At 34.5% G+C, this 24,112-nt stretch overlaps 3 protein-coding genes and 1 long non-coding RNA gene across 7 annotated transcripts; all 4 read left to right on the forward strand.

Moving 5' to 3' along the window:
- The first annotated feature begins 164 nt into the window (after nucleotides 1-164).
- LOC114535868 (nucleoporin NDC1-like) lies at nucleotides 165-11,523 on the forward strand. 4 transcript variants are annotated; one of them, XM_028557193.1, is made up of 24 exons: nucleotides 165-401; nucleotides 1,007-1,127; nucleotides 1,265-1,369; nucleotides 1,459-1,624; nucleotides 1,703-1,775; nucleotides 2,197-2,262; nucleotides 2,678-2,749; nucleotides 2,933-2,969; nucleotides 3,099-3,150; nucleotides 3,483-3,615; nucleotides 4,041-4,133; nucleotides 4,281-4,362; nucleotides 5,290-5,451; nucleotides 5,686-5,849; nucleotides 7,048-7,104; nucleotides 7,247-7,310; nucleotides 7,545-7,603; nucleotides 7,690-7,731; nucleotides 8,077-8,173; nucleotides 8,513-8,564; nucleotides 8,833-8,900; nucleotides 8,974-9,643; nucleotides 10,846-10,927; nucleotides 11,442-11,523. In XM_028557193.1, exons 1-21 carry the CDS (start codon nucleotides 282-284, stop codon nucleotides 8,894-8,896), a joined length of 1,881 nt encoding a protein of 626 aa, XP_028412994.1. In that variant the 5' UTR covers nucleotides 165-281; the 3' UTR covers nucleotides 8,897-8,900; nucleotides 8,974-9,643; nucleotides 10,846-10,927; nucleotides 11,442-11,523. The 4 variants fall into 4 exon arrangements, with proteins under 4 accessions (XP_028412994.1, XP_028412995.1, XP_028412996.1 ...); XM_028557194.1 differs by having other exon boundaries at nucleotides 8,985-9,643; XM_028557195.1 differs by having other exon boundaries at nucleotides 9,074-9,643.
- On the forward strand, nucleotides 9,927-15,252 carry LOC114535888 (fukutin-like). The gene is made up of 9 exons (XM_028557216.1): nucleotides 9,927-9,941; nucleotides 10,846-10,923; nucleotides 11,442-11,652; nucleotides 12,089-12,137; nucleotides 12,250-12,357; nucleotides 12,435-12,697; nucleotides 12,945-13,078; nucleotides 13,433-13,560; nucleotides 14,959-15,252. The coding sequence occupies exons 1-9, from the start codon at nucleotides 9,927-9,929 to the stop codon at nucleotides 15,179-15,181; spliced, it is 1,209 nt and encodes a 402-aa protein (XP_028413017.1). The 3' UTR covers nucleotides 15,182-15,252.
- A 4,654-nt stretch (nucleotides 15,253-19,906) lies between these two features.
- Nucleotides 19,907-20,771, forward strand: LOC114535916. Its single transcript, XR_003688373.1, has 3 exons — nucleotides 19,907-19,991; nucleotides 20,523-20,611; nucleotides 20,723-20,771. It is a non-coding gene; the product is annotated as an uncharacterized LOC114535916 (long non-coding RNA).
- Nucleotides 20,772-20,859: 88 nt separating this feature from the next.
- Nucleotides 20,860-23,645, forward strand: LOC114535914 (unconventional myosin-VI-like). Its single transcript, XM_028557251.1, has 8 exons — nucleotides 20,860-20,937; nucleotides 21,289-21,367; nucleotides 21,491-21,540; nucleotides 21,673-21,730; nucleotides 21,872-21,921; nucleotides 22,339-22,427; nucleotides 22,509-22,652; nucleotides 23,004-23,645. Exons 1-8 carry the CDS (start codon nucleotides 20,867-20,869, stop codon nucleotides 23,195-23,197), a joined length of 735 nt encoding a protein of 244 aa, XP_028413052.1. The 5' UTR covers nucleotides 20,860-20,866; the 3' UTR covers nucleotides 23,198-23,645.
- Nucleotides 23,646-24,112: the final 467 nt, after the last annotated feature.

Genomic DNA, 24,112 nt, shown 5'->3' on the forward strand with positions numbered 1-24,112 from the left:
TCGTTCATCAGTGATCACCGACAATAGCCATCGCGGCCGTCGGTTAAGCCTGGTTTTCTTGTGGCATATAACGCCGACCTGTCGCCTCAAAATTAGATTGCCTCAGATGCTGTCATCACAGATGCTGTGTGTGGCCTGGACACATTCAGTGTCAGAGCCAATCAGAACATTCCATCTGAGATACCAAGATGGCGAACAGAATGCGGTTAATTTGAACAGGAGTAACTACTTTTTTAAAGTTCTTCATAATATAAAAGAGTCCTCGCAATTTTTCATATATTATGGACTTCTTTGCAAAAGAAGAGGATGATGTGCTGATGTGTTCATCGACAAATTTTCGTCGGATTGAAGTTAAAAAACTGAGATCAACGGCTGACGAAATAATATTGTTTTCTCATAAAGTAAGCACGCATGTTCTCTACAGTGTGTTGTATTTACCGTATGTATTATCTATTTGTAGTTATGACTCATATTTACTAATACCCAATAGATCCATCTAATGGTAGTAATGATGTCATGCGGCTCATGCCTACAATTGATAGAGAGAATTAGATTAATGAAATGATTATTAAGTTACTTCTCATGTGATATTGAGAATTATCATAGCCTTGGTTAGCATATATTATCTGTATCAACCTGCAATAAGTAATGGCACCCTCTTCCTTGACAATTCTTGCAATCATGCTCAAAGCCAACCAGTAATTATTAGTGATTGACCGATAATTGGTTATTGGTATCAGGCCGATATTTGCCTTATTGGTAGATTTTGAGTAAAAATAATAAATATATTCAAAATGTATGACATCGTCTATATTCGATCAATTAATTAAATTATGATTTCATTTAAAATTGGTATCGGTATCAGGTTTGAGTGCTGTGTGAAAAATTAACACAATCAGTTAATAAGTAGTAATAATTTTATTTGTATAGTATTAGCTGTTACTAACATAGTTTTTACTTTTATCTGTAAAATGTTTGACAAAAGGGGGATTTTCATCTTTTGCAGGAATTCTTATGGAGAAATGGTATCAGCTTCTTGTGGTTCATATGTCTTCTACCTGCAATCTGTATTTTGTATTTGACTCTGGTTTTGTTTAGTCTGCAACATCCTCTCACTTGGATCACAGGTGCAAAATAATTACGTAAACACTGTTTTAGTTGATTATATGAATTATTTGTAATATTATTATATGCAATTTTTATCATGAAATTTGTCAATGTTCTATAACCATTAAAATCATTTGTATGTGCTATTGTATTGTAGATGTTTTGTTGAGGATATTTTCATTTTGGGATATTTTTGTTTTTGTTGTCATCTTTGGCATTGCTGTTACTCCTGTGATCTTGCTTAATATAAAAATATGCTCTGGTATGTAAACTTCTGTAAGCTCTAATTTACTTATTTTCTGTGAATTATGTAGGTAATTTTTAATTCAATAATTATCTCTACACATTTAGTTGAAATAAAAACGGGTATAACCAGGCTCTCTGTGATCAAATCATTCTTCACTGTTAAACATTTATCTCATTTGATATTCTCGACGATTACTGCCTCCTTTGCAATTCATTGGCTCACATCGATGACATATCATGAATATGGAGTATTTACACGCAACTGTTCCATGTAAGATAATTAAAATGAATATGTTTAAAATTATGAAGTCTCAAGACAAATTTAATTGCATTAATTTACTTGATTTAGTTCCTACGACCGTAGAATCTCGTTGTGTCTCAATGAAACTACTTTGTTCATTCATTGCTTTGGTGGTGTTCTGGTAAGTATGCATGTCAAATATATATGTAATATTTTAACAAGGGGATAGGTGTTGAAGATTTCTGTCTATAAGCCCATTACCGTTTCGTTATTTTGAAAAGTTTAAATGAAAACAACCAGCGACGTTTTAACCTTGTTAGCAATTATAAGCTTGGTTTCCATTTAGTCCTAATGTAATTTAATCCTGAACATGTCTGGTTGATACATTACAATGTTGCTGCTACACATGTGCAGTCTGGTGTGCACTCGACAATGACAAATTTGAATACAGGAAAAGAAATATATATATATAATATATATATATATATATATATATATAATTAATAATATATATATATAATATTTCCCATTGGTGAGAATGATTTGCTCACAACAATTATGACAAAGTGGAAACAATGAAATGTTTTATTTTATATGTTTAGGGAGTTGTCTATTCAATCTTGTATTTTAAAGACAAACATCACCATATAATATTTCCGGTTGTTCAGGTTAGCATGATGTAATAAATTATGATTATATTGAGTCCAATTATTTTTTTCTTGCAAGCAAGGGCAAGGAGTCATATAGCTTTCAGAGTACCTCTCTGCATGCATACCCAAAGCTCATGAATGCATGATTCAATGTTTTGAAACAACTACTTTTAATTGAAAGGCTATATGCATAGAAAAGACAGAAGTACAATTAATATAATAAAATTCTGCTTTCAATAGCTTTACAATAACATGATATAGTATAATATTGAAGAAAAAACATTAAAATTGCATTTTTTTTCTGGGAAAAATACGATAATGGCACATTCAATCTCCAGCTGGTTCACAATAATGTCACATGTTTCATTTTATGGGAAGTCTCCGCACTTTTTGTCATGTACTGAAAGAGTATCTTTTAAATATCTTATTTTAGCAAGAAAGGATTTTCAGAGTAAAAGCATGTATGGTTCCTTGTTTGTGGCAAGCTATTCGCATTTCTTTCAAGGTACAAGCAAAAAGGTTTTCTTGCAACCACTGCATGCAACGCTTTAGGGTGTTTGATACGACACTATGACATATTTTGTGTAATTAATTTCTGACGTGCATAGTTATTTATAAAGAAGCTTCCCTCTCTTGATTTTTGAAAATATCTATTATAGATTTTTATTGAATTTACTTTCATTTCTAGAGCATTCAGATTGGCTTTGTTTTGTTTTTTTGTTTCGGTAAATATATTCAATAATTTTTGTGCTATAGTAATTTATTGATTTCATGTTTTATATTAAGAATAGTTTCATTTATATCTCTATCCATGCATGTATATAAATGCTTCATTTTCATACTATTTTTTTCAGGGTCTTGTGCAAACGAAATTGTTCAACTGCTTACTGGACTTGACCATGATAGGTATTTTGCTTTAAAAATTGTAATTAAATAAAGAGTTTATAACCTGGAAACCCACATCAAGTTTGTACATGAAGTCACCAGTTAGCTATATTAGGGACCTTTATATGATACACGACTCCGGATGTGACATGAAATCAGCCGGTAGTGTTAAGCACCCAGTTTTAATTGGTTTTACATTGTTTACCAAAAGGAGTCCATAATTTTATTCCTGTTGTGAAACTGTGGAAATAAAGACAGTATTAGTCATCCGAGTTAGGCCCTGTTAGTCATATATAAGACAAGTATGTTTAAAGATTTGTAATCTAGGCATATTTGCAAAAATTTATTTTCAGTCAAATTAATCGTTTGGATTCTTTCTATCGCCTATTTGACCTTCGTTTCCTCTGGTTCTGTTTCTTATCTGGAATTGTAATTCCTTACATCTGGTTGTTGACAAATAAATTGTTTGGAATAATTCATACAGAGGTTAGTTATTTCATAGCTTATAACTGATATTAATTGTGCTTGGCAAAGTAAAAATATACATGCAAGGGGACTTTTTGCCTTTTTTCAATATACAATGATATCACAATAAGTGGTAATTACAAAATGTAAGTATGTTAGATGTTGAAAATCATCCAGGAAAGATAAGATAAGATTTCCTTAGAATTTGCCCTAAGCATCTTGTCGATTATTTACTTGCTTAAACTTTGGGGGATCCATGCAGGGTACGTACAGCAGCATAAATTACCCTGGCAGCTCTATATGTCATATGTGGCTTGCATGTATTAAAAAAACTAAAATTATTTGGAGATCAATAACCAATGGGGTTATTATTAAGGTGTGTTCAATTTGAAATCATGCTATTGTAGTTTATTTTGCTAAATGTCTTGTTTTCCTACCGTTTTCAGGTTCTTAGATTTCCACTTCAGTCAACATTTACTGACGTTTCTGATCAAACTCTTCCTGTTGCGTTGAAATGCCAGACTGTTCCGTTACTCAAGGTTAGTATGTGCTACTGAATCTTGAAAGAATTAACACGGCCTCACCCTATCGAAATTAGCAAATGTACTTCGCTTTATATTTCAAACGACTGTTTTTCTTATAGTAATCATGCAAGGGTTGTATTGTCTTTATATGAATTTCTTTAGTACCATGCCTTTAACGATCTCTGTCAATTGTCGCAGTTTTCACAGAAACGAAGAAAACAAATATTTGCTTTGAGTGTCCCAGGTAATAATGCAAAAATCTTTTGAACCGTTCGTTTAGTGCCATGAATACTCTATAAAGACAGTATCCTTGCTTACTGGAAAAGTTTTAATTAACAGTCTTAATTTCGTCAATTAAAATGCCTTCTGAAACCTACCAATACTACAGGATAAGATATTTGATATTCGCTAATTTTGCTTCTGTGTGGTAGTCTTTCAAGACCATTTCATTTTGTTGTTCTAGAAAACCTTTTTGGGAAACATTTAATTTTTATGTAATTCTGGAAACAAGTTGTTAAGAACAAGTTATTGAGTTATTGATACCCAGCATTGACCGTCTTGAAAACAAACTTCGCGTAAAAAGGTTTTTAGTTACCCACCAATGCACTGTTTGCGCATGCACGAGTGCACTTCGATTTAAAACAGGCTTCTTGATCAACAAATGGTTCTATTGTACAGTTGAATATTCTCCTCAGCATTTTTTGAGCCTAATAATTGATATGGGAAAAAAACAGTTAAAAATACAAAACAAAACAAATCGAATTTAAAAAATGTCTTTCACGTAAAACAGTTTTCGTTCTCAAATGAACGAAGCAAAGAAATCGAGCTTTTTTAACAAGCTCACCCCAGTCCTAACATGTTCTGGTCCCTTCATTGAGACTTTCGTCTGATAATCTCGTAGATTACCTGTGCATTCTTGTATTTCAAGACGATGATCTAATATTTTAGGCGTAACTATGATTTATCATGACGTACATTCTGCATGTGTGATACGAAAAGGACTATCGCCCTGTATATAGAGTAGAACAATCCGGCGGTTGATTCAGCAGTTTTTTAGAAAGTGTTTTTCATTTTTGACCTGGATTGCAAATTGTTTTCCTTTTACCGGCTCTGGGTGGCTTTTCACGACACTTTTAACATTTTAAACTTTGCTCCCATCTATCTTTTTTAGGTGGTCGACCCTTGAATTGGTTATGGATTTCAGATGACTGTCTGACTTGCCTCAACAATCTCAAAGAACGGCTTGTTTCATATGACAATCATAATCACGTTGCGTACAGACAATCTGGAACAAACGAGTCTCTAGGAGAGAATAAAAACCAATATTTCAGAGGTATGCGGTGACTTTTGGAAGTAACATTAAAGAACAGGTTTGCGGTGTATTATTTATGGTAGTTTTAGGAAAACTATAATCGTGCATCTTTCGCTGTATTTTCCCATCCACATGCAGTTATCTCATTGCAAATATGTTTTCACTGCGAGGTTTTGAAAATTTTTGTCGCCACGATATCGTGTCGGCATCACATCAGCCGCACAACGAAAACTAAATTCATATTTTATATTGTAGCAAGAAATCAAAGTTCAGTGAAGAAAACTCCCAATTCAGTGAAGTCTCAAACAACACTTGGATTAACAAATTCAGGAAACAAGTCGCTACGGCATACATTAGCTGGCCATCAGTTATCATCTTCACTTCCATCTGAGAATACCCGCTTCGAGATCAAAAGCAAGGTATTACTATTATTAATCTTTAGTACATCTGTGATCTTTATTCAGTCATAGCTTAATAAATATTAAAGCCCAACATAGTGCTTTTAATAAAGCCATTTAGGACGATTTCAACGATTTAAAAGTATAAAAATATATTTAATGCATGGTGACATTTCGTCGTAACCTAAGCAAAAGTATTGTCGAGAAAGTTGCGGACAGCGCGGTGAAACAAATGCGAAGGGCAGGTGTACATGCAGGGGGCGCCACCCCCAGTTTCGGCAAGGTGGTCGGTTGAACGCGACGTCGGTCGGTAATCTCCAATCAATAATTATGTTCACTTTAAGCCAGTGGGTAATGTTTGTATATGTTTGTATGACCAGAGATTGAAGATGCGATAGAGTAAGCATGATATTAAGCAGCGTTTGTAATTAAGTGGTAGCTATAAAGAGCTATGGAAAATGGCGAAAAGACCTGAAAGTAAACATGAATTTGCGAGAAACATGCAGAAGTTCGTAAATTTACCTTTGGAGCGTATATAATATCTCAACATCAAGAAAAGGGAGCTTGCCATTGTGTTCGTTGTCATATGTGAAAGATATATTGGAATGTTGTCGGTTGAGATAATCAAGAAAGAAAGGAACGTGGTCCAAGGATCGGAACCAATCATCTATTAGCGTCGATAGAGTTTTCGGTTTGAACGGGAAGGACAGTTTATCCAGTCATGGTGATTGACGATGTCTCAGATGATTGATAATTGTCAAATGATTATTTTAATACTTCTAAATATTTAATGGCTTTATTAAAAGCAATTTGTTGGTCTTTTTTAATATGATTAGGTGTCCTCTCAGTAAGCTATTGTTCACACGATGCAGTATGTATATAGATTCCAGTGGTGGTCAACTGAAAATCGAGACTCGATAATCGGAGTGACAGAGAATGAGTTCTTCACTGGATGTGTTGGTTTTGTATTTGTTGAAAATATGTGTAGTCTCGTAACAATGTTTCACTATACTTCTCCTGTGTTTCATAATCATCGAAACATTTCAGGTTGACCACTAAATGAAACACTGATTAAAATGTTAATGAAACTCATCGATTCAAAATTCTGAATATTATATGTCCCATAATGCCCCTAAAATTGCATCTTCGTATATAACTATGGTCGTAATTTTTGTCAACGAATGTTACTGATGTCCCTTATTGTCTATTATGCGTGAAGGTTTTGCTGTCTAATGAATTGAAGCAAATTCCAGTGATAGAATATTTTTTAGAGAAGGTAATATATATTTTTTAATATTTTGAATCTGTCAAAGTTGTACAAAAATATGGGATAAAATGTTTGGTATCAACAATACTGAAATTTACTATCCTCTGGCTGCTGTTTCGAACATAATCCTTATCTTTTTTCCAACATAAAGGTGGACGAATTAGAAATGGAACGTTTATTTACTGACGTACAGTTGCAGATTTGGGCCGCAGAAGGTTTTGTTTCTAGCTAGAATTTTTTCGTGTGAATTTGGTGATTTTTAAAGCTTTATAGTAAATAGGAAACTAGAGATTGCCATTTTACACAGTCGCATTTTATAGCTAGTCCAGTGGTAAAGTTATATTCACACACTGTATACTAACCACCGATTGTGTTTGGTGCGTTTAAAGTGTATAGCTACTCTTCTTACATAAAAGTATTGAATCTGAAAAGAGTTACTGTTATTTCAGCTTTATCGCGACTTGTCGTTGCATCGTTTACGGATGATGTTTTTGGTGTCGCTCAAAAGGTAAATGTTTGGCCTTTCGATTTCACAAATGATTTGCATGAACTTTTAAAAAGTTCTGTATCTTCTGTATTTTTACTTTTATCCAGTCATTGCCATTTATACTGACATCGTTACTGGAACTATTTCAGGTATATTTTTAAAAACAGTTTTGACTAGACATGTTATTTTTTAGCTAGCCGTACGCATGATTGTGGAACTTTTCATTTAAATTTTTCTGATATAACCAGGAAGCAGCATGAAGGGTCTTCAAACCACTTCGCATTAAATGTTGTATAACAACGGATAAAATAGATAAAACGCTTCTCAACGTTTCGAGTGTGTTTTGCCACGTTCTCGTTTCCCATTCGGTACCAATACTACAAAAGTGTTCTATAGTGTATATCTGGGTTTTTAGTTATCGATCTCATGCAGAATTATCACAACCGTTACATGCATTGCAGAGTGTGAAATTCCAAGCTGTTTTGTTGTTTAAGGCAGTAGAGCTTTACCTAAAAAGACCTCCTGATGTGGAAGCATACAGAAAACGACATCCTGCGAAGATAAGGAGAACGGTATTCGTTTTGAGAGATTGTGAGTATTTCATATAGAGTCAGAGAGTAATTAATATATATGATATTGTAACTGAGCCAAAGGACAATATTTAGCAGCTACAACTTGCATGCAACGCAAATTTTCACGCATACATGTTATCCCGCCCCGCGTTTGTGGTTTGTATAAATAGATATGCCCATGCAGTAACGAATAAAACAGCGTTTTATTACAATGACCAGTGATGTAAATGTCATGAGTTTTTGTCGCCTCAAATGTAATGCTATCAGTGTATTATATAGCACGAACCATAATTATATATGTTTATTCGTTTTTTGGGCTTGCATGGCCCTTTAAAAAGCGGCATTTTTAATATTTTAGCTTTACGAAGTTCTATATACAGAATAACTGAGACTTTCAAACAACACATCAGGTATTTAAAACTTGCGTCTCTTTTCGTATGTGGTTTTCTATGAACTACATTTTCGTATATCATTGTCTTCATGCAGGAGTAAGTGAACTCAAATGTAAAGTTCACTGTGAGGAGTTGATATTATCAAAAGAGTAAACGTCAGCCAAATGCAAAAGCAACGCCTCGTTGTTATATCCCACCTTTCGGCAAATTTATGGTTTTTATTTTTATATACTAGGGCCTTTATTAACATGAATGATAACGATGCTTTAAATCTCTTCTTTTCAAGTAACATCAAACTGTCAACAAGTAACAAGGAATTTTTGGTATCTTTCCTGGAGTTCCAGAACTGAAGAGGTAGCCCTAGAATTGCTAAAATTCATGGACTAAATAGCTAGATGTAAACTGTAATATGTCTGACATTTTCCAGTTCTGCTTAAGCTAAGGCGCCAAATTAAAAGACGAATTCAAAGAAGATTTTCTCTACATGATTTGGCCATGAGAATTGAGAATTGGGTGTTTCTTTCCAGAATGATGAACTTCGCCACCACGGGAAAGATTATGTACCATATGATATGTATTACATGAAGTACTCTACTTACAATGCATGATTATTTCTTGTAAATTTTAATAGCTTTTCTGTTTAAATCACAAATGCTTTTATAATTAAACCATGTAGATGGTTTCACAAATCTTTAGATAAATAGATATATGTACGTCAAGCCAGAGTCAAGTACGGTTCAGTCGGGAAAGATGGTCACGCTCCAGTTGATGCTCCATTATTATGTCAGCCAAAATGGTCGATGGCGGAACATTCAATTATGATTTGTGATCAGATATATTAAACAACGATTGTTTCGGTATGTAAAGAAGTTAATATCAATGGCACTTTAAAATATGGAAAGCAGGATCGCGTTTATGAGCAGTGCCTAAGGGACTAAGTATCTAATTTTTGCCGCCGAAATTCTAAAAAGATACAAATGATCAGCAGATGTATTTTGATGCAACGTTCGTTGGTTTTATTTTTCTTATCTCTCGTCTCTGTCACTTTTCTCTGGATTCAGATTTCTATGTACAATAATATAAATCGTGGGAAACAGGTAAAAACCTTTTTGATTTAATGCATAATATAAGTTTAAATAGTATTATATTAATATAACCAGGGAGCAGCTAGCCTGCAACGCAGACTATATATTGGGATATATACCCCAATATATAGTCTGCGTTGCAGGCTAGGGAGCAGCGTCTTCAAATATCTTAACATCAAATGTGGTATAACAAGTAACAACTCCCTGAAAAACACTTCTCCACGTCTCGATCTGAGGCCTTCGTCAGGAGAGACTAACTATCCATACTAACTCTCCTGACGAAGGGAGAGTTACTATGGCGTGTAACGATGTAAATACTTCTGGACATACTTGGCAATCATACTAACACTCCTTTTGGTACCAGTATGCTCTTTTTAGCTGTGGTGATTTATTTCCCTTTTGTTGGGTAGATCATCTATGATGCAAAAGTATATTTTCTGTACTTTACAATATTTCTCAGCCAAACTGGGCAATTTTACTAAGTTTAGTATGCACTCTTTGGAAATTCCTTTTTTGTTGCCTAAATCAAAAGTTGATCTATTATGCAAAATTCTATTTGCCTTGATGATCCTTTTGTGGACTGGTAACTGGTTGCAAACATTTTAGAGTGATTATACTAAAAAAATCTGTCACATCATCTACTCTCAGGGCTGTATTACTAGAACGATAATTGGGGAGGGGGGTATTTATTCATATCTTCAGTTCTGCCAAACGGGTTTCTTTTGTAAGTGCAATAGCTTACAATAGAAATCCGTTATGCAAAACTGAATATATGAATAAACACCCCCCCAATTATCGTTCTAGTTACGGCCCTGTCTACTCTGGAACTCATTGAAACTCCAAACAACCTGTTCTATAATATTCTTATATTTTGGTGTCCAATGTTTTTACTTGGTCTAGCCAGGGTCTAGCTAAGATCCTCCTGGTGCATTGTGAAAACATTTCATACTATATACATACTTGTAACAGAGGTAATTAATAATGCTTACCACAGTTTGCAGCCTAAGTTTTTTTTCTATTGGAATATTGACAAATTGGGCAAAAAAGGGTGATTCCATGACTTAGATTTACAATTTGGTAGAGGGGTATGATAGATCTCCCAATCGTTTCCACCAACAAGAACACAGTTCTCAAGGTTTTGTCATAACCCAGTGTCAGTGTATGCGCTGATAAGTATTACGGTCATTCTTCTCTGATATGTTTTTATTATTCAGAGTTTTCTTGTTAACATCGCTCCAGCGTGGATTTCAAGCAAACACAAGGATTTGAAAAAAACTGGACAGAATTTACTTGTAGGTACATATCAAATTTAATAGTAAGATGCAACAGGGGCCGATTACCTGGACCGGGCTAGCCCACTTTATCGGGCGTTTCCTATTATTATATTAATATAATTTCTTGAGGTGCATCTTGATTTCAGCGATTTTTGTTTGTCAGGATGATTTTTGAGCATGCTTATTGAGCATTCCAAACTTCACAAAAATAAAATCATATTTTTTTTCTGTTAAGCTTAAAAACTTCATAAAAATAAAATATTCGTCTCTTTTTGGTATATTGATTATTGAGTAATTTTCAAATGTTTAGTCAGAGACTTACTACTTTATGTTGTACAATATAACAATGCAGATGTCAAAGAAGTTTATTAGGCCATTTTAGTCGATTTTTTCGCTGATTTTCAAATCGAACTTTATATTGGAATATATATATTTATTATATAATATGCAGTGTTTTATTGACGAATCCGCCAACACATTTGCATTGTAGCTCATCTAAAGAATGTATACATCAATGATTATATTGTCGTTTTTAGTCACTGCTGGATGACTTCCTTGAAACATGTTCCGAGAATCGTATCACAATAATTATCATTGATCCGACAGTTTTGAAGAGTGTCCTAGATGACGTGAATTCCCAAAAGACACACCATAGAAAAGGATGCTATCATTTTTGTCAAAAACCTATAATCACTCTAGGTGTGCTTGAATCTCGATTGAATCCAAGTGGTTTAAATGCCCGGGTGAGTATATATACATATAGATTGCATTGTAGGCATGCGTGAATCCGTGTGAAACTAATTGGAGTATTTTCGTGTACACAAGTGTACACAAGTGTACACGGTCATCTTTGACTTCAATTTATTTTAACACGTTCATTTAGCTGGTAACTGAAACCATTGACTATGTTCGTTCACGCCGTTTCAATTTTAAAATACAATAAAAAGTAAAAACCGTTACAAATCGGAGGGTTTGGATTATCCCAGAGCCTTTGTTTCTTCGCTAGAGGAATGTGGGCTCGGGGAACGAGATTCGGCTGCCTGATGATACGGAAGAATCAGAGCAGAGTGTTGTAAACGACGTTTGGTAGCGAATGGAACACTCTTTACTTTTTTGTGGACCAAACCACATAATATTAGAATTGAATTTTTTCATTGATCCAGTTTATTTTTAATTTTCGTAGGTATTGCACAGTTTGAAAGAAAAAAAAATTGTTTATACAAGTGTGACAGGTCAAGATCCTAGACTTATTAAACTAAATGGCACAATGGAAAAACTCGTACCATTCCATTATTTATTTACTCGTCTTGATGTTATCATTCATGTGATAGTATTTTATGATAGAAAAGCACTTGGCTTATGGCATGGCTCAATTTCATGGAAAGACTTCGCTATCAATCTGGACAAAAAATTGATTTCTTATTATTTTCATAATGAAAGTGTTCTTAATAGGTAAGTATGATCACATTGCATGCAAATAAATTAAATCAGATACAGTAGAATCATTAATTCTTGCATTTTTTGTACAGATTCTCTTTGGATATTTCAACTGTTGACGGTTATACAATCAGATTACCTTCTGAAATTGACGAGTTTCTGAAGAATTTAAACACTTCCCGATATTTGCCTTGTAACATGAAACGAGCAAGACAATTTTATTCCAAATATGGAGATGATGGGACATCAAAGGCAGGAACGTTTAGAAAGCGCGGGAAAGAAGTGTTGAAGATTGCGAAAATTATTTTAGACGATCTAAGAGTGAGATTTTGGCTTAGTAGTGGAACATGTCTGGGTTAGCAAGAATCCTTTATAACATAAAACTAGTGTGTCGTTACAAGTATCATGACTCTGAGATTTGCTTGATGGCAAATTATATAATAAATTAGCCAAACGCGTTGTTAGTGCTCTCCAAGCCTGGCATTAGCATGCATTGACGCATATAAGTATTCCCATAAAAATCTATCTCCAATAAATGCTTATCTAGATTATCTAGAAAGGCATATATGACTAGCTTACATAATTTGTTTTTTCCTCCGTAGGTTGGTTCCGACAATGTAGTGTTATCTCTCATGGTAAAGATATGGATATTGGAATGTGGATCACTGATTATAATAAGCAACTTATTGATGAATTCCAAAATAATGGATTGTACTTAGAGCATTTATTTGGAAGGGTAAGCCTGAAATTGATGTTTGTGAGAAATTTCTAGCGTAAGACGTTGCAGGTCTACGAACATGCACTGACCTGTAGAGTTGAGTCAAGAATAGAGATTAGAGACAGCATAAATATAAACCAATAGCAATCTTTTAATTAACATATTTTTCAAGTCAAGGTTGATGAGCTTAGCAAGACGAATGCCATTGATAAGTTTGGCTAAAATACAATAGACACTGACGAGAAAGGAACTATTTCTTGCACAAACCTGGACAATAACATAGTGTTAACTAGCTACCAATTGTGATAAAACGTTTTTCCTATAGAGGTTGAATAATCAAATAATAATGGATTTGATATCTGTCTTTTATAGGTCAATGATAGTTTTCAGATGTCATTTAAGACAGTTGATGATATTAAGTTGGATATTTTCTTCTTTTATGAAGAAGAAACTTACATGTGGAATGGAGGGACTCAGGCCAAAACTGGAAAAAAATTCAAGTAAGTCTAGAGTAGTTATAAGTATAGTCAACTTATTATATTCGTTCACCTTCAAATTTACCCTTGAGTACCGATGGATATAACGTCGTTATAGTCTTCTCTACAACGAACCATGCAATCGTGATCGTCTTTTTGTTACATGCAGATTGCAGAAACAATTATTCTTAAATTATCAAAAGTTTTTTTGACAGTTTTACTTTACGACAGCTATATATACTAAAGGTGTATAAAAAACGCATGGACCTGGTAAATGTTCTTCCTGCCAGGCGTACGCCTGCGCGCGCGTCATTTGTGGTGAAATATTTTGGTATGTGTATGGATACTTTGACGCCTTCGGAGATCTCCTGTAGAGAAAGTTTGTACACAGTGTTTTTACAAGTGTGTTTTTAGCAGTCAATGAATAAACGATTTGCGCTCAAAAATGGGTGAATGAAGGAAAATTCAGTTTAACTTAACAGGCCTAAATACGCAGGAATATGTAATGTAAGTTATTAAAGTTTTTGTGACTATTAGATATGCATAACTTGTAAAATCAACCACGTTAAAGTTGCAGCTCCCAAAGTACAAGGAATTTAGATGTTAGTTCAAAAACAAAATTCCTGCTTATCTCAAACACTGCTCCTGCTTAGTTACTTGTTACCTCTTGGAAGGGTTCTCGGTCCGCTAAAAACATAACACACCGCCCCTTTTAGTCTGCGATACAAGAGTGATCTCTGCCTCCCCCCTGATCTCTGATCTCTGTTTCTCCGTCTCCTCCATGGGGGGAGGCAAAGATCAGTCTGCTATCGCAGACTAAATTTAAGAGTGCAGTGCGAAAAATAAATGCAGTGTAAACATTCTAACGTTAACATCCGTGAAATACATTGCAACATTCTGTTGGTGTAATAACATCTAAATTAAAACTCATTTATAATGTTCGTTATAATAATTAGTTACAACTGAAATTAACGAGTATCAAGTTACCAGAAAATCTGATTTAAAAGTTGAAATACCCAATCTTTTGAACCTTGCACACCTGCGCCAAATTGCCTGAAACCGTATTCAAACTGCATTGTCACTCCCAATTTTTGTGCCCATTCTTTTTTTTACAAACACAAACATTTTTCACAAATGCAAAATCATTATTTTCGCAAACCTTCTGTACAGAAGATGTCTGAAGGCCTCAAACTACCCACACATACCAAAAGATTACCCTATTGATGAGGCGTGTACTATGTGTGAACATGAATAAACAGTTCCACCAGGCATTGTTCATTATTAAGGCTGAGGACTGGTCTAGGTAGGTGTGGGAAAAATTGTAGATAAAGAAACTAGAATTTAAACCTCTTTTAAAATTAAGTAATGTAATTATTAAATAATGTAATTTTTAATTGAAATGTATTTGCATTATTTATCTAGGTACATTTTCCCCAACTTTTCATTATGTTGGACAGAATTTCTCGGAATGAAAGTTCGAGTACCATGTCAAACATTATCTTACATTGAGGCAAATTACGGGAAATCCTGGGCTGAGCCAGTCAAACATTGGGACTGGAAAAAAAGTCCATCAAATGTTATTGAAAATGGTGAATGGGATGAAAAAGACTGGCCAGATGTTATTCAATTTTTTGAGATTCAGTAAAATATTTTGCAATGATATTCCCTTATTATACAAAGAATGTATATGTATATAGACTAACTTTTGGTTTGTAATTACTTTTTGTAACAAATATATTTCTTGATTTGTTTAAAAATGAAGTATTTTAATCAGTGTTTCTGATTTGGCAAATGAATACAACTAACACAAATTTAGCTTTTATACATCCAGCACAGATTATATACTAACGTTAGGAATTCAAGCAAATTCATTGGTCGAGAGCCATGATCTATAAGAGGACAGACACACAGAATGATGTCACAGATAATTTTACTCAGTTTAATCGGTCATCTCTTGTTTTATTTTTCAGCCAATCACATTTTAGCATGCAATAGCATTTCCTCAGTCATACAGATCGTGTATGCTTGATATCTGCAAAATTTCTACTTTGCAATTTCCAAGTGATGGGAAAACTTGCCTGTTAAATTTTGACAGAAATGATGTCATACTGTGTATCTATAACTAACAGACAACGGTTCAATGTTATCTATTTGTTAAATACCAATCAGAAAGACAACTCCATTGTTTTTTGCAAGTGTGATTCCTCATGATTTGACACTCAGCACATACTATAAATAAAAGCAATCATGTTGTTCTGTGATATTTGAACTAACTCTGCAATCAGACCTTTTTCAGAATATTTTATTTGAAAACCAAAATTTTAGTCAGTACAAAGGAAATTCAAGAACACAGGCAGTCATCTTCATTATTTATAAGACACATTATTTGTCATTATTTTTCGAAAAGAAGTGTAAATTGCAAACTTCTCACAAAAGTGATGTGACATTGACTGTAATCAAATTACCAGTAACAACTATTAAATATGATCTACAAGCTCAGCATCTGGATCACCATTAATTAATACACTAGTTTTACCACCATGTTCACTGTCACTCTGATAACCATCTGTTATTTCTGTCTCACGTAAATTGCCATTTATGTCATTATCATTAATATTCATCTCTTGAACAATTTTGAAATATGATAACAAACCTTCCAGTGAACCACGAAACCCGACAACGTCATCCAAAATTTTACTTTTGCTTTGTAATTTTTCCATTTTTACTTCATTGTCAAAGAGCTCTTGTTCTAAGTTATTTATTTTCTCCTTTGCTATACGTAGTTCTGCTCGTAATTCTCGAATTTCCGTGTCTTTCATGTTTACAACTTGTTGCTTTTGAATATTGCTTTCTTCTAGATTTTCTTTCGACGATAATTTTCCATTCAAACGTTCAATTTCCTGTTCCAGTTCTTGCATCTTAGAATGCATCAGTAATATTTGGTCGTTTGCTTCCTTTATAGCATTTGTAGGCACTGCCATATTTAACAAAAGTTTACTCAATATTATACAAGACGACCCTTGTTGTCAGAAAATATGTTTTGTATAAATTGATTATCGTCATGGCTAAAAATAAGACACAGGATCTCCGGAGTTCGGGCCATCTTTAAAAGTGGGAACGGGGAATTCTGGAATCAGGGAATCGGGAATCGGGCTCATAATTTGAAACTGAATTAAACTTTTTTTTAACAATTACAACTGTTAACTGACGAGATCAATGATTGATATTTTTGAGAAAAAGGCCTTGCACACGTTTTAGTAATTTTGAAAACAACAGGATATCAAAATGCGTATACCAAACACAACAATAATTAAGCACACCTACTGTATCGTTTTTATTTAAAAGTTCTGGAGAAACATGGTGATATATATAGCAATACCTCGGAATGACCACGAATTCGTTTAAATCATATTTGAAGTAAATTTGGAATTTGAATAGAAATCATAAGAAGTTTACACTTTCATGGTCCATCACAAAACGCGCGCCAGCATACTCGCCGGGTGCTAAACGATGCAAACCTCTGTATTGCAGAGAAACTGTGTCTTTTGCAGGGTGACGCAAACAAACTTCTGAGCAAAAGATCAGAGATCAGAGAAAGGTATAAAAAAACCCAAAATGAAGTCAGTTAATTCAGTTTCAAACTATAAGCCCCATTCCCTTTATTTGCCAATTCCCGAATTCCCCGATACCCCGTTCCCCCATTTAAAGATAGCCGCATCTCCGAATATCTGCGCAGGATGTTACAAAATGCTTCATGATCACTGACACTGAGCTATAATTGATAGCCCAGTGTTGGAGTGATGTACCTCCTCCGCAGGCCCTTTTGGCCTTTTCCGGGGAAAGCAGCATGGCGGCAACCCTGGGAATTCAAAGCGACATATCGACTGTTGAACTTATCCAAATGCTGCAAGCTGAGTCTGAACAGTGTTTTAAAAGAATGTAAGTTGCTTTTTATTAATGTCTTATCTTTTATTTTCTGTTTCCAGTACCGTGATCGTCTAATCTATACTGCAACATATTGTATATCAGTATCATGGATATAGACATTGTCTGTATTCACTGTGACTACCGTCTATTTACAATGATAGATTATAGCTTCATTATTCTGCCACACAAGAGTAATCCTTTAACACTTGCCCATCCAATTTGTTTTACTTTTGATTGCTTCAAGTACTATAATATTGACAGTTTCACCTTTTTAGACACTATTAAATTGAATGTTAACTGTACTGTCTATGTTATTTTGATTTCCTAGGGAAGCATTATCAAGTTATTCATGTTCAGATAATGAATTGCAAAGTTAGTCTAAAAGTGAAATAATTTCATCAATTTCAATAACTACATGGAAAATTTGCATATAATATAAAATTGTTTCTATTTTTGCAGATGAACTTGAGAGACTACAAGGAATAACAAAACAACTAAATCAAAGTTTGGAATCCTCTGGTCTTTCAGCTCTCCCAGGGGATCTGGATTTAATGCAGGATTCTCAAGCATTTATCAAAAAGCAAGAGAAGAACTGATAACAGTAGAAGTACACTAAAAAGAATTCAAGCTAACTGTAAAACATTACTACAAGCTATGGTGAAGAAATAATACATAACATACATATTTATGTATTAATACATTATGTTTCACAAGACTGTAACAGGCAACACCCTTTCCTTCCCATTGGTCGTTGCAACAGGAAGAATTTTACGGTATCTAGCTTACAGTCTGGAATCTTCTATATCTAATACTTGAGGAAAAGTTTGTTTGTTTCTTTCATATTGGTGAAATATTTATAGACACAGACTGTATAACATGGACTGGTGTCAGGATTGCATTTGGTATGTACTACTTACTAAATATAGATTTACTAAAAATAAAATTCAATTAAACAATAGTTATCTATTTATTAGAAATATGTATAACAAAACAAAACAAAGGATTGGAACACTTCAGCTTACACCCAAATAATTTACCTTCACAAATAATTGTACAGTCAGACTGAGCTGGTTATCCAAGAAATGTTGAAGAATAAGGTAGAACATTTAATTAATGTGTGATCAGTAACTCAGTACACTTTATGAAACACTTGCTTGTGATATGCTTAGTATATTAATTGCACTTAATATTTATCCAGGAGCATATTCTTAGTTCATCTGGTATCTTGAATGTTTTGCTAAAATGAGAAAAAAAATGGTTGTTTCCTTTGTATACCTTACAGAAATGCTATACATACAGTACACACTGACACAAAATGTACATGTGTGGATAAATCTACACGCTAGTATGCTACCCTTATGCGTCAGAAAAAACATTAAATGCATCCATTCGCCTGATGATCGCCTTGAGGGAAATAGTGAGTCTTGTTTTCCTAAGAGTCTGAATATTTGAAACATTGAGACTTGAGGGAAAACAAAACTCACTATTTCCCGAGGGAGTGTACATTAAGTGTTTTGTTATATGGGAACGAAAACATACATGTTACACAACAATTTCATTACAAAAACACTTTGTTATGACAATATGCGAGCAACAATTTTTCACTTGTTTCCGTGGCGGGAAACATTGCATTTATTTAAAGTCATGTGACTACGAATGAACCAATCACATTTAAGATACAAACGGATTTTGAGATCCGGATTTCATGTTGTGGTCACGAGGGTTTTTCTCCGGGCACTCCGGTTTCCCTCCATTTCATGTTTGGCAAAAAACAGTGTCCATGTCTGGGGCCAAACAAAGATCTATAGTGAATTCTATTTTTTCATTAAACAGTGCTGTTATGTTTGGCCTCTGGGTTAAAATCCCAGAACACTGCCTTATTGTGTTAAAATGCAGGGGCAACTGCTGTCTTTACGTCCTTTTACTCGCAGGTGGAAGGGGGGATAAAAGATGCACCCACTAGTAATTCTATTTAGATTGCTTTAAAACTTGTTAATAAATTCGCTAGAAATGGCACAATCGACTTGACAACTGTCCCAGTGTAGCGTAGATTTGAATATACATACTGAGCGGTCAGCATGGATCCTGAAGATTTCAAGTTTGGGTTGACGAAAGTATTTTTTAGACCAGGAAAGTTAAGATTATTGTATCATTGTTAAAGTGATTGATTTATTGAAAGGTTTCCACTAAAATATGGCTAAATTCGTTTTCATTTTTGTAATTTGCAACATTTGATCATATAATGCTGTCAGATCCTGAGAGTCTAAAAGCTCTTGTATCGAAAGTTTCAAGGTGGATCGTTGTCAATTGCTGGAAGAAAGTGATATGGTGCGCAATCTCAGTCCAGAAATGTGACAATGCTCCATGCTTAACTTCGCAGAGAGATCTTGGATATAGTTAACGTCAAAAAGCTGGTTCTAACTCTCATGCCTTCCAGTGGCAAACAAGATCAAGTTCAGAGCAAAAGCTTGGGCCACGATTCAGAAGACCGTCAAAATGTTCCTCGCGTGGAAATAACACCAGCAAAGGTATATCAGGAGTTTACAAAATTCTACCGAGGGCAATGAAACTATTCCACCGAAATTTCTTATAAGGCCAACTATTTCAAATATTCATAATTAGTTAACTTATCAGACCATGTGTTTTGTTTTTCACAGATATAAAGGAATGATTATGATTAAACTGGACCTCTAGGAAGAACAATTTAGAACTGATAGAGCTATCCAGTATAAATAAAGTTAGTTCAGTTTAGGTTTCCTCCTGTAGTAACACTGGATCAATAAGAGATATGATCCTTACTGGACCTCTAGGAAGAACAGTTTAGAACTGATAGAGCTATCCAGTACAAATAAAGTTAGTTTAGTTTAGGTTTCCTCCTGTATTAACACTGGATCAATAAGAGATGATCCTTACTAGACCTCTAGGAAGAACAGTTTAGAACTGATAGAAGTATATCCAGTATAAATAAAGTTAGTTTAGTTTAGGTTTCTTCCTGTAGTAACGGTTGGGGGTGATTCTACAACACCTCCACTGACGGTTTCCTCGTTGTTTCAATGTAGTTTCAGGTTTAAAAACCGACAAGAATGTTCTGACCAAACAGATTTCTGATATCGAAAAAGAAATATCGGCTGCTATACAGAAAATCAAGGTTAGTAGACGTGTTGAAATGCTGCCTCAGGAACTTATCAAGGAGTGTTGTTGAAGGCCCGTCTGTTATGTATCATTGTCGATCTAATCATCTCTTGGTGCTGCATTTTAGAACACGATAATGAGCCGTGATCAGATCGAGAATCTCCACCGTATTCTTGTGGCAAAGGTGGACAAACAAGTCGTAGATTTTCAGAAGCAAAAAGGGAGGGAGAAGAGGGAGGAAGAAGAGAAGTTGAGAAAAATCAAAGAACAGATGGAACTGAAAAGAAAAGGGCGAGAAGAGGAGGAAAGGAGAAGAAAACAACTTGAAGAAGAAGCAAGAATGTAAGTTTAAAATGATCAACGATATCATATTCTTTTTCCTCCTAAACTCACACCAGATGATCCAAAATGGCGGAAATAGATTTGACTATTTGTCAAACTAAACAAAAATCAAATTCTCGGTTGAAACAACTTAATATCACTTAAAGTATATGTCACATTTATTGCAGTTCTTATAACTAAACATGTTCACGAAATTTCGGCTATTTTCATAAAGAATAACAAAAGATTTGATGGATTAAATACTGCAGAATGGTTTCTTTTTTGAAAACCCTGCTGAGCACTGATTGGCTGAAATATGAGCGCTGGCTGTGTACGATATTTAAATGTTTACATTTTTTTTGTGTGTTTTAGTAAAGCTGAAATGGAAGCCGAAAGGCGAAGGGCAGAAGAGGAAGAAATGAAACGGAGGGAACTTGAAAAAGCGAAACAGGTTTTGAGCATTATTACGATAAATAAATAAAATTATTTTCAAAACTTTTTATGTATTAATGTCGTACCATACTTGATCACCTCTGGCAATATTTTTACCGTGAATCTTTTCTGGGTTTTTTAGAAAGAAATCGAGGAACAATTAAGGAAAGAGGAAGAAGAGGCAAAATCTCGGTATGAACTTATTTTTGCTACCATAAACATCTTTGCGAGGTTTTCCAAAAAAATTCCCGAGTCCTTTTTATAGACTCACACGTAATGCTTTAAATCTGATATTTTTTTTAATGTAAAATTTTATTATTTCAGACAAGCTGCTCTTGAACAAGAGAGATTAGATCACGAACTGGCCTTGCGTTTGGCAAAGGTATTATATCTCAATATTTTTTCAATTTCTTTGGCGATTAATACTACTAAATGCTTCCGTTTAACTGTTCAACTGTGTGGAAGTTTATGTTCATTTTCTGCTAGACAGAATTAGGCCTATACTAATTTGTTCTCATTTTAGGAATCCAACTCGAATGTAGAACCCATGGAGGAACAAAAAGCTATTATAAGGTAAATATTTTATAATATTGTATAGCTCTATCAGTTCTAAACTGTTCTTCCTAGAGGTCCAGTAAGGATCATCTCTTTTTGATCCAGTGTTACTACAGGAGGAAACCTAAACTAAACTAACTTTATTTATTTGTACTGGATAGCTCTATCAGTTCTAAACTGTTCTTCATTGAGGTCCAGTAAGGATCATCTCTTTTTATTGATCCAGTGTTACTACAGGAGGAAACCTAAACTAAACTACCTTTATTTATTTATACTGAGTAGCTCTATCAGTTCTAAACTGTTCTTCCTAGAGGTCCAGTAAGGATCATCTCTTATTGATCCAGCGTTACTACATGCAGGAGAAAACCTAAACATACTTTATTCTGATCAGCTATCACAAACAAGATACTAAAAAATGAACTTGTTTTCCAACAGAGCGGCTTCCTTGAAAGATCCGAATAAGAAATATGACCTGAGTAAATGGAAATACGCTGAGTTAAGAGACACCATCAACACCTCGTGCGGTATGTGTTGTTGTCATTACTTGGTTCCTGTGGAAAGTTTAGTTTTGAATACAAAATGGACTTCTGTTTTTGTTTTTCTAGATGTCGAGTTATTAGAAGCTTGTAAACAAGAGTTCCATCGCCGTCTTAAGGTTTATCATCAGTGGAAAAATAAAAATAAGGCATCGAAGTCGACGGGTCAAAGTGCTGGTGATCAAAGAGCACCTCAAGAGGTCGTAGAAGAAGGTTGGGAAATAGTTAATATCAATTACATGTTTATATTTTAACAAGTTCATTTATCAGTTCTGAACTCTTGTTACTACGGAGGAAACCTAAACTAAACTAACTTTATTATACTGGATAGCCCTATCAGTTCTAAACTGTTCCTAGAGTTTCAGTAAGGATCATCTCTTATTATCCAGTGTTACTACAGGAGGAAAACCTAAACTAAACTAACTTTATTTATAGTGGATAGCTCTATCAGTTCTAAACTGTTCTTCCTAGAGGTCCAGTAAGGATCATCTCTTACTAAATTAACTTTTTTCATACTGGATATAGCTTTGTATCAGTTCTCAAACGTTTAATTTCTCGTTTTAGCTGCAAGTCACGCAAGCGTTAGTAAGCCAACTTCCAGACTTCCCCCGCGTCGACCACAGCGATATTTCCGCGTTCCCTTTGTGAAGCCCGGTGACGAGTATCGTGACAATGACTTCAAGAAGCGCGGGTACTGGTTCGCCCATTTTGACGGGCAATGGATAGCCCGCCAGCTGAGATACACCCGAACGGAGTGAACGTTGTCCTGGTCGCGGGCACAGATGATCTTGATATGTGTGAGCTGAGTCTGGATGAAACAGGTCTGACTCGCAAACGTGGCGCTGAAATAACAAAACGTGAATTTGAATTTAGTTGGCAGAAATGTGGCAGCAAATCAGACGCTTATAAACAACCGACTTTTGAATGAAATCACTTCACCTAGGATTTTTTTTGAGATCTCACCAAAATAGAACTTCATTTCTTTCCTAAATCTAATTTGGAGGAGATAGACTGAAAAGAGCCTCACATAATATCTTCGCAAATCAATTTCCACAATAGAACACTGTTCGACAGTTTTGGAGCATGTTTTTACAATGATCTCGTAATATTATTGAACTTCAATCTTTTCTCATTGCACCTATGAGCATGCACTGCTGGTGAACTGCTCCAACACTTAATGGTCACTATAGATAACGTTTTCCAACACTAGATCACATTCGTAGATAGTCATTTTTAATCTATACGTTTATTTATTTCACTTTGTAATATTTATATACATAAAAATACTATGATGACTATTATGCAGTTAGGATAATTTTTTTTCAATCGTCGTATTTTTCAATTTTGTGTTGTCTGTCTTTATTTGCCGGTTTCTTAGCATAATTTGGTAAAGTGTGCTTGCATTGGGCGAACTGGAATGTGTCTGTAATATGTGTGTCTTTACTCTTACATTTATCTCCAGCTTTATTGACATAATTGTTGTATTATTTGTTTTCAATATGAAATACTCTGCGTACAAGGTTATGAAAAGTTTCGAGCTCTGATTCGGCCTGCAATGGCCAATGATGATCATTTTTTACGTTAAGATAGCGTTAAAGAAGGTACCGAGAAAAAAGTTGTTATATAGGGTTTATCAAAAAAAACGCAATCATATTCTAGCGGCACAATCGTCG

This window comes from Dendronephthya gigantea, unplaced genomic scaffold, assembly GCF_004324835.1.
Source record: "Dendronephthya gigantea isolate DGI-Jeju-01 unplaced genomic scaffold, DenGig_1.0 000127F, whole genome shotgun sequence".
Taxonomy (NCBI): Eukaryota; Metazoa; Cnidaria; class Anthozoa; order Malacalcyonacea; family Nephtheidae; genus Dendronephthya; species Dendronephthya gigantea.

Bases quoted from the DNA above. Each gene is read 5' to 3' on its own strand.
- LOC114535914 (XM_028557251.1), top strand. From the start codon at position 20,867: ATGGAACTGAAAAGAAAAGGGCGAGAAGAGGAGGAAAGGAGAAGAAAA. The intron at 22,428-22,508 runs GTATGTGTTGTT...TTGTTTTTCTAG, and splicing joins CACCATCAACACCTCGTGCG to ATGTCGAGTTATTAGAAGCT. The intron at 22,653-23,003 runs GTTGGGAAATAG...TTCTCGTTTTAG, and splicing joins TCAAGAGGTCGTAGAAGAAG to CTGCAAGTCACGCAAGCGTT.
- LOC114535888 (XM_028557216.1), top strand. The intron at 11,653-12,088 runs GTATATATACAT...TAATTTTCGTAG, and splicing joins TGGTTTAAATGCCCGGGTGA to GTATTGCACAGTTTGAAAGA. The intron at 12,698-12,944 runs GTTAGCAAGAAT...TTTCCTCCGTAG, and splicing joins TAGTAGTGGAACATGTCTGG to GTTGGTTCCGACAATGTAGT.
- LOC114535868 (XM_028557193.1), top strand. From the start codon at position 282: ATGGACTTCTTTGCAAAAGAAGAGGATGATGTGCTGATGTGTTCATCG. The intron at 5,452-5,685 runs GTATGCGGTGAC...TTTATATTGTAG, and splicing joins TAAAAACCAATATTTCAGAG to CAAGAAATCAAAGTTCAGTG. The intron at 7,732-8,076 runs GTATATTTTTAA...TTGTTGTTTAAG, and splicing joins CGTTACTGGAACTATTTCAG to GCAGTAGAGCTTTACCTAAA.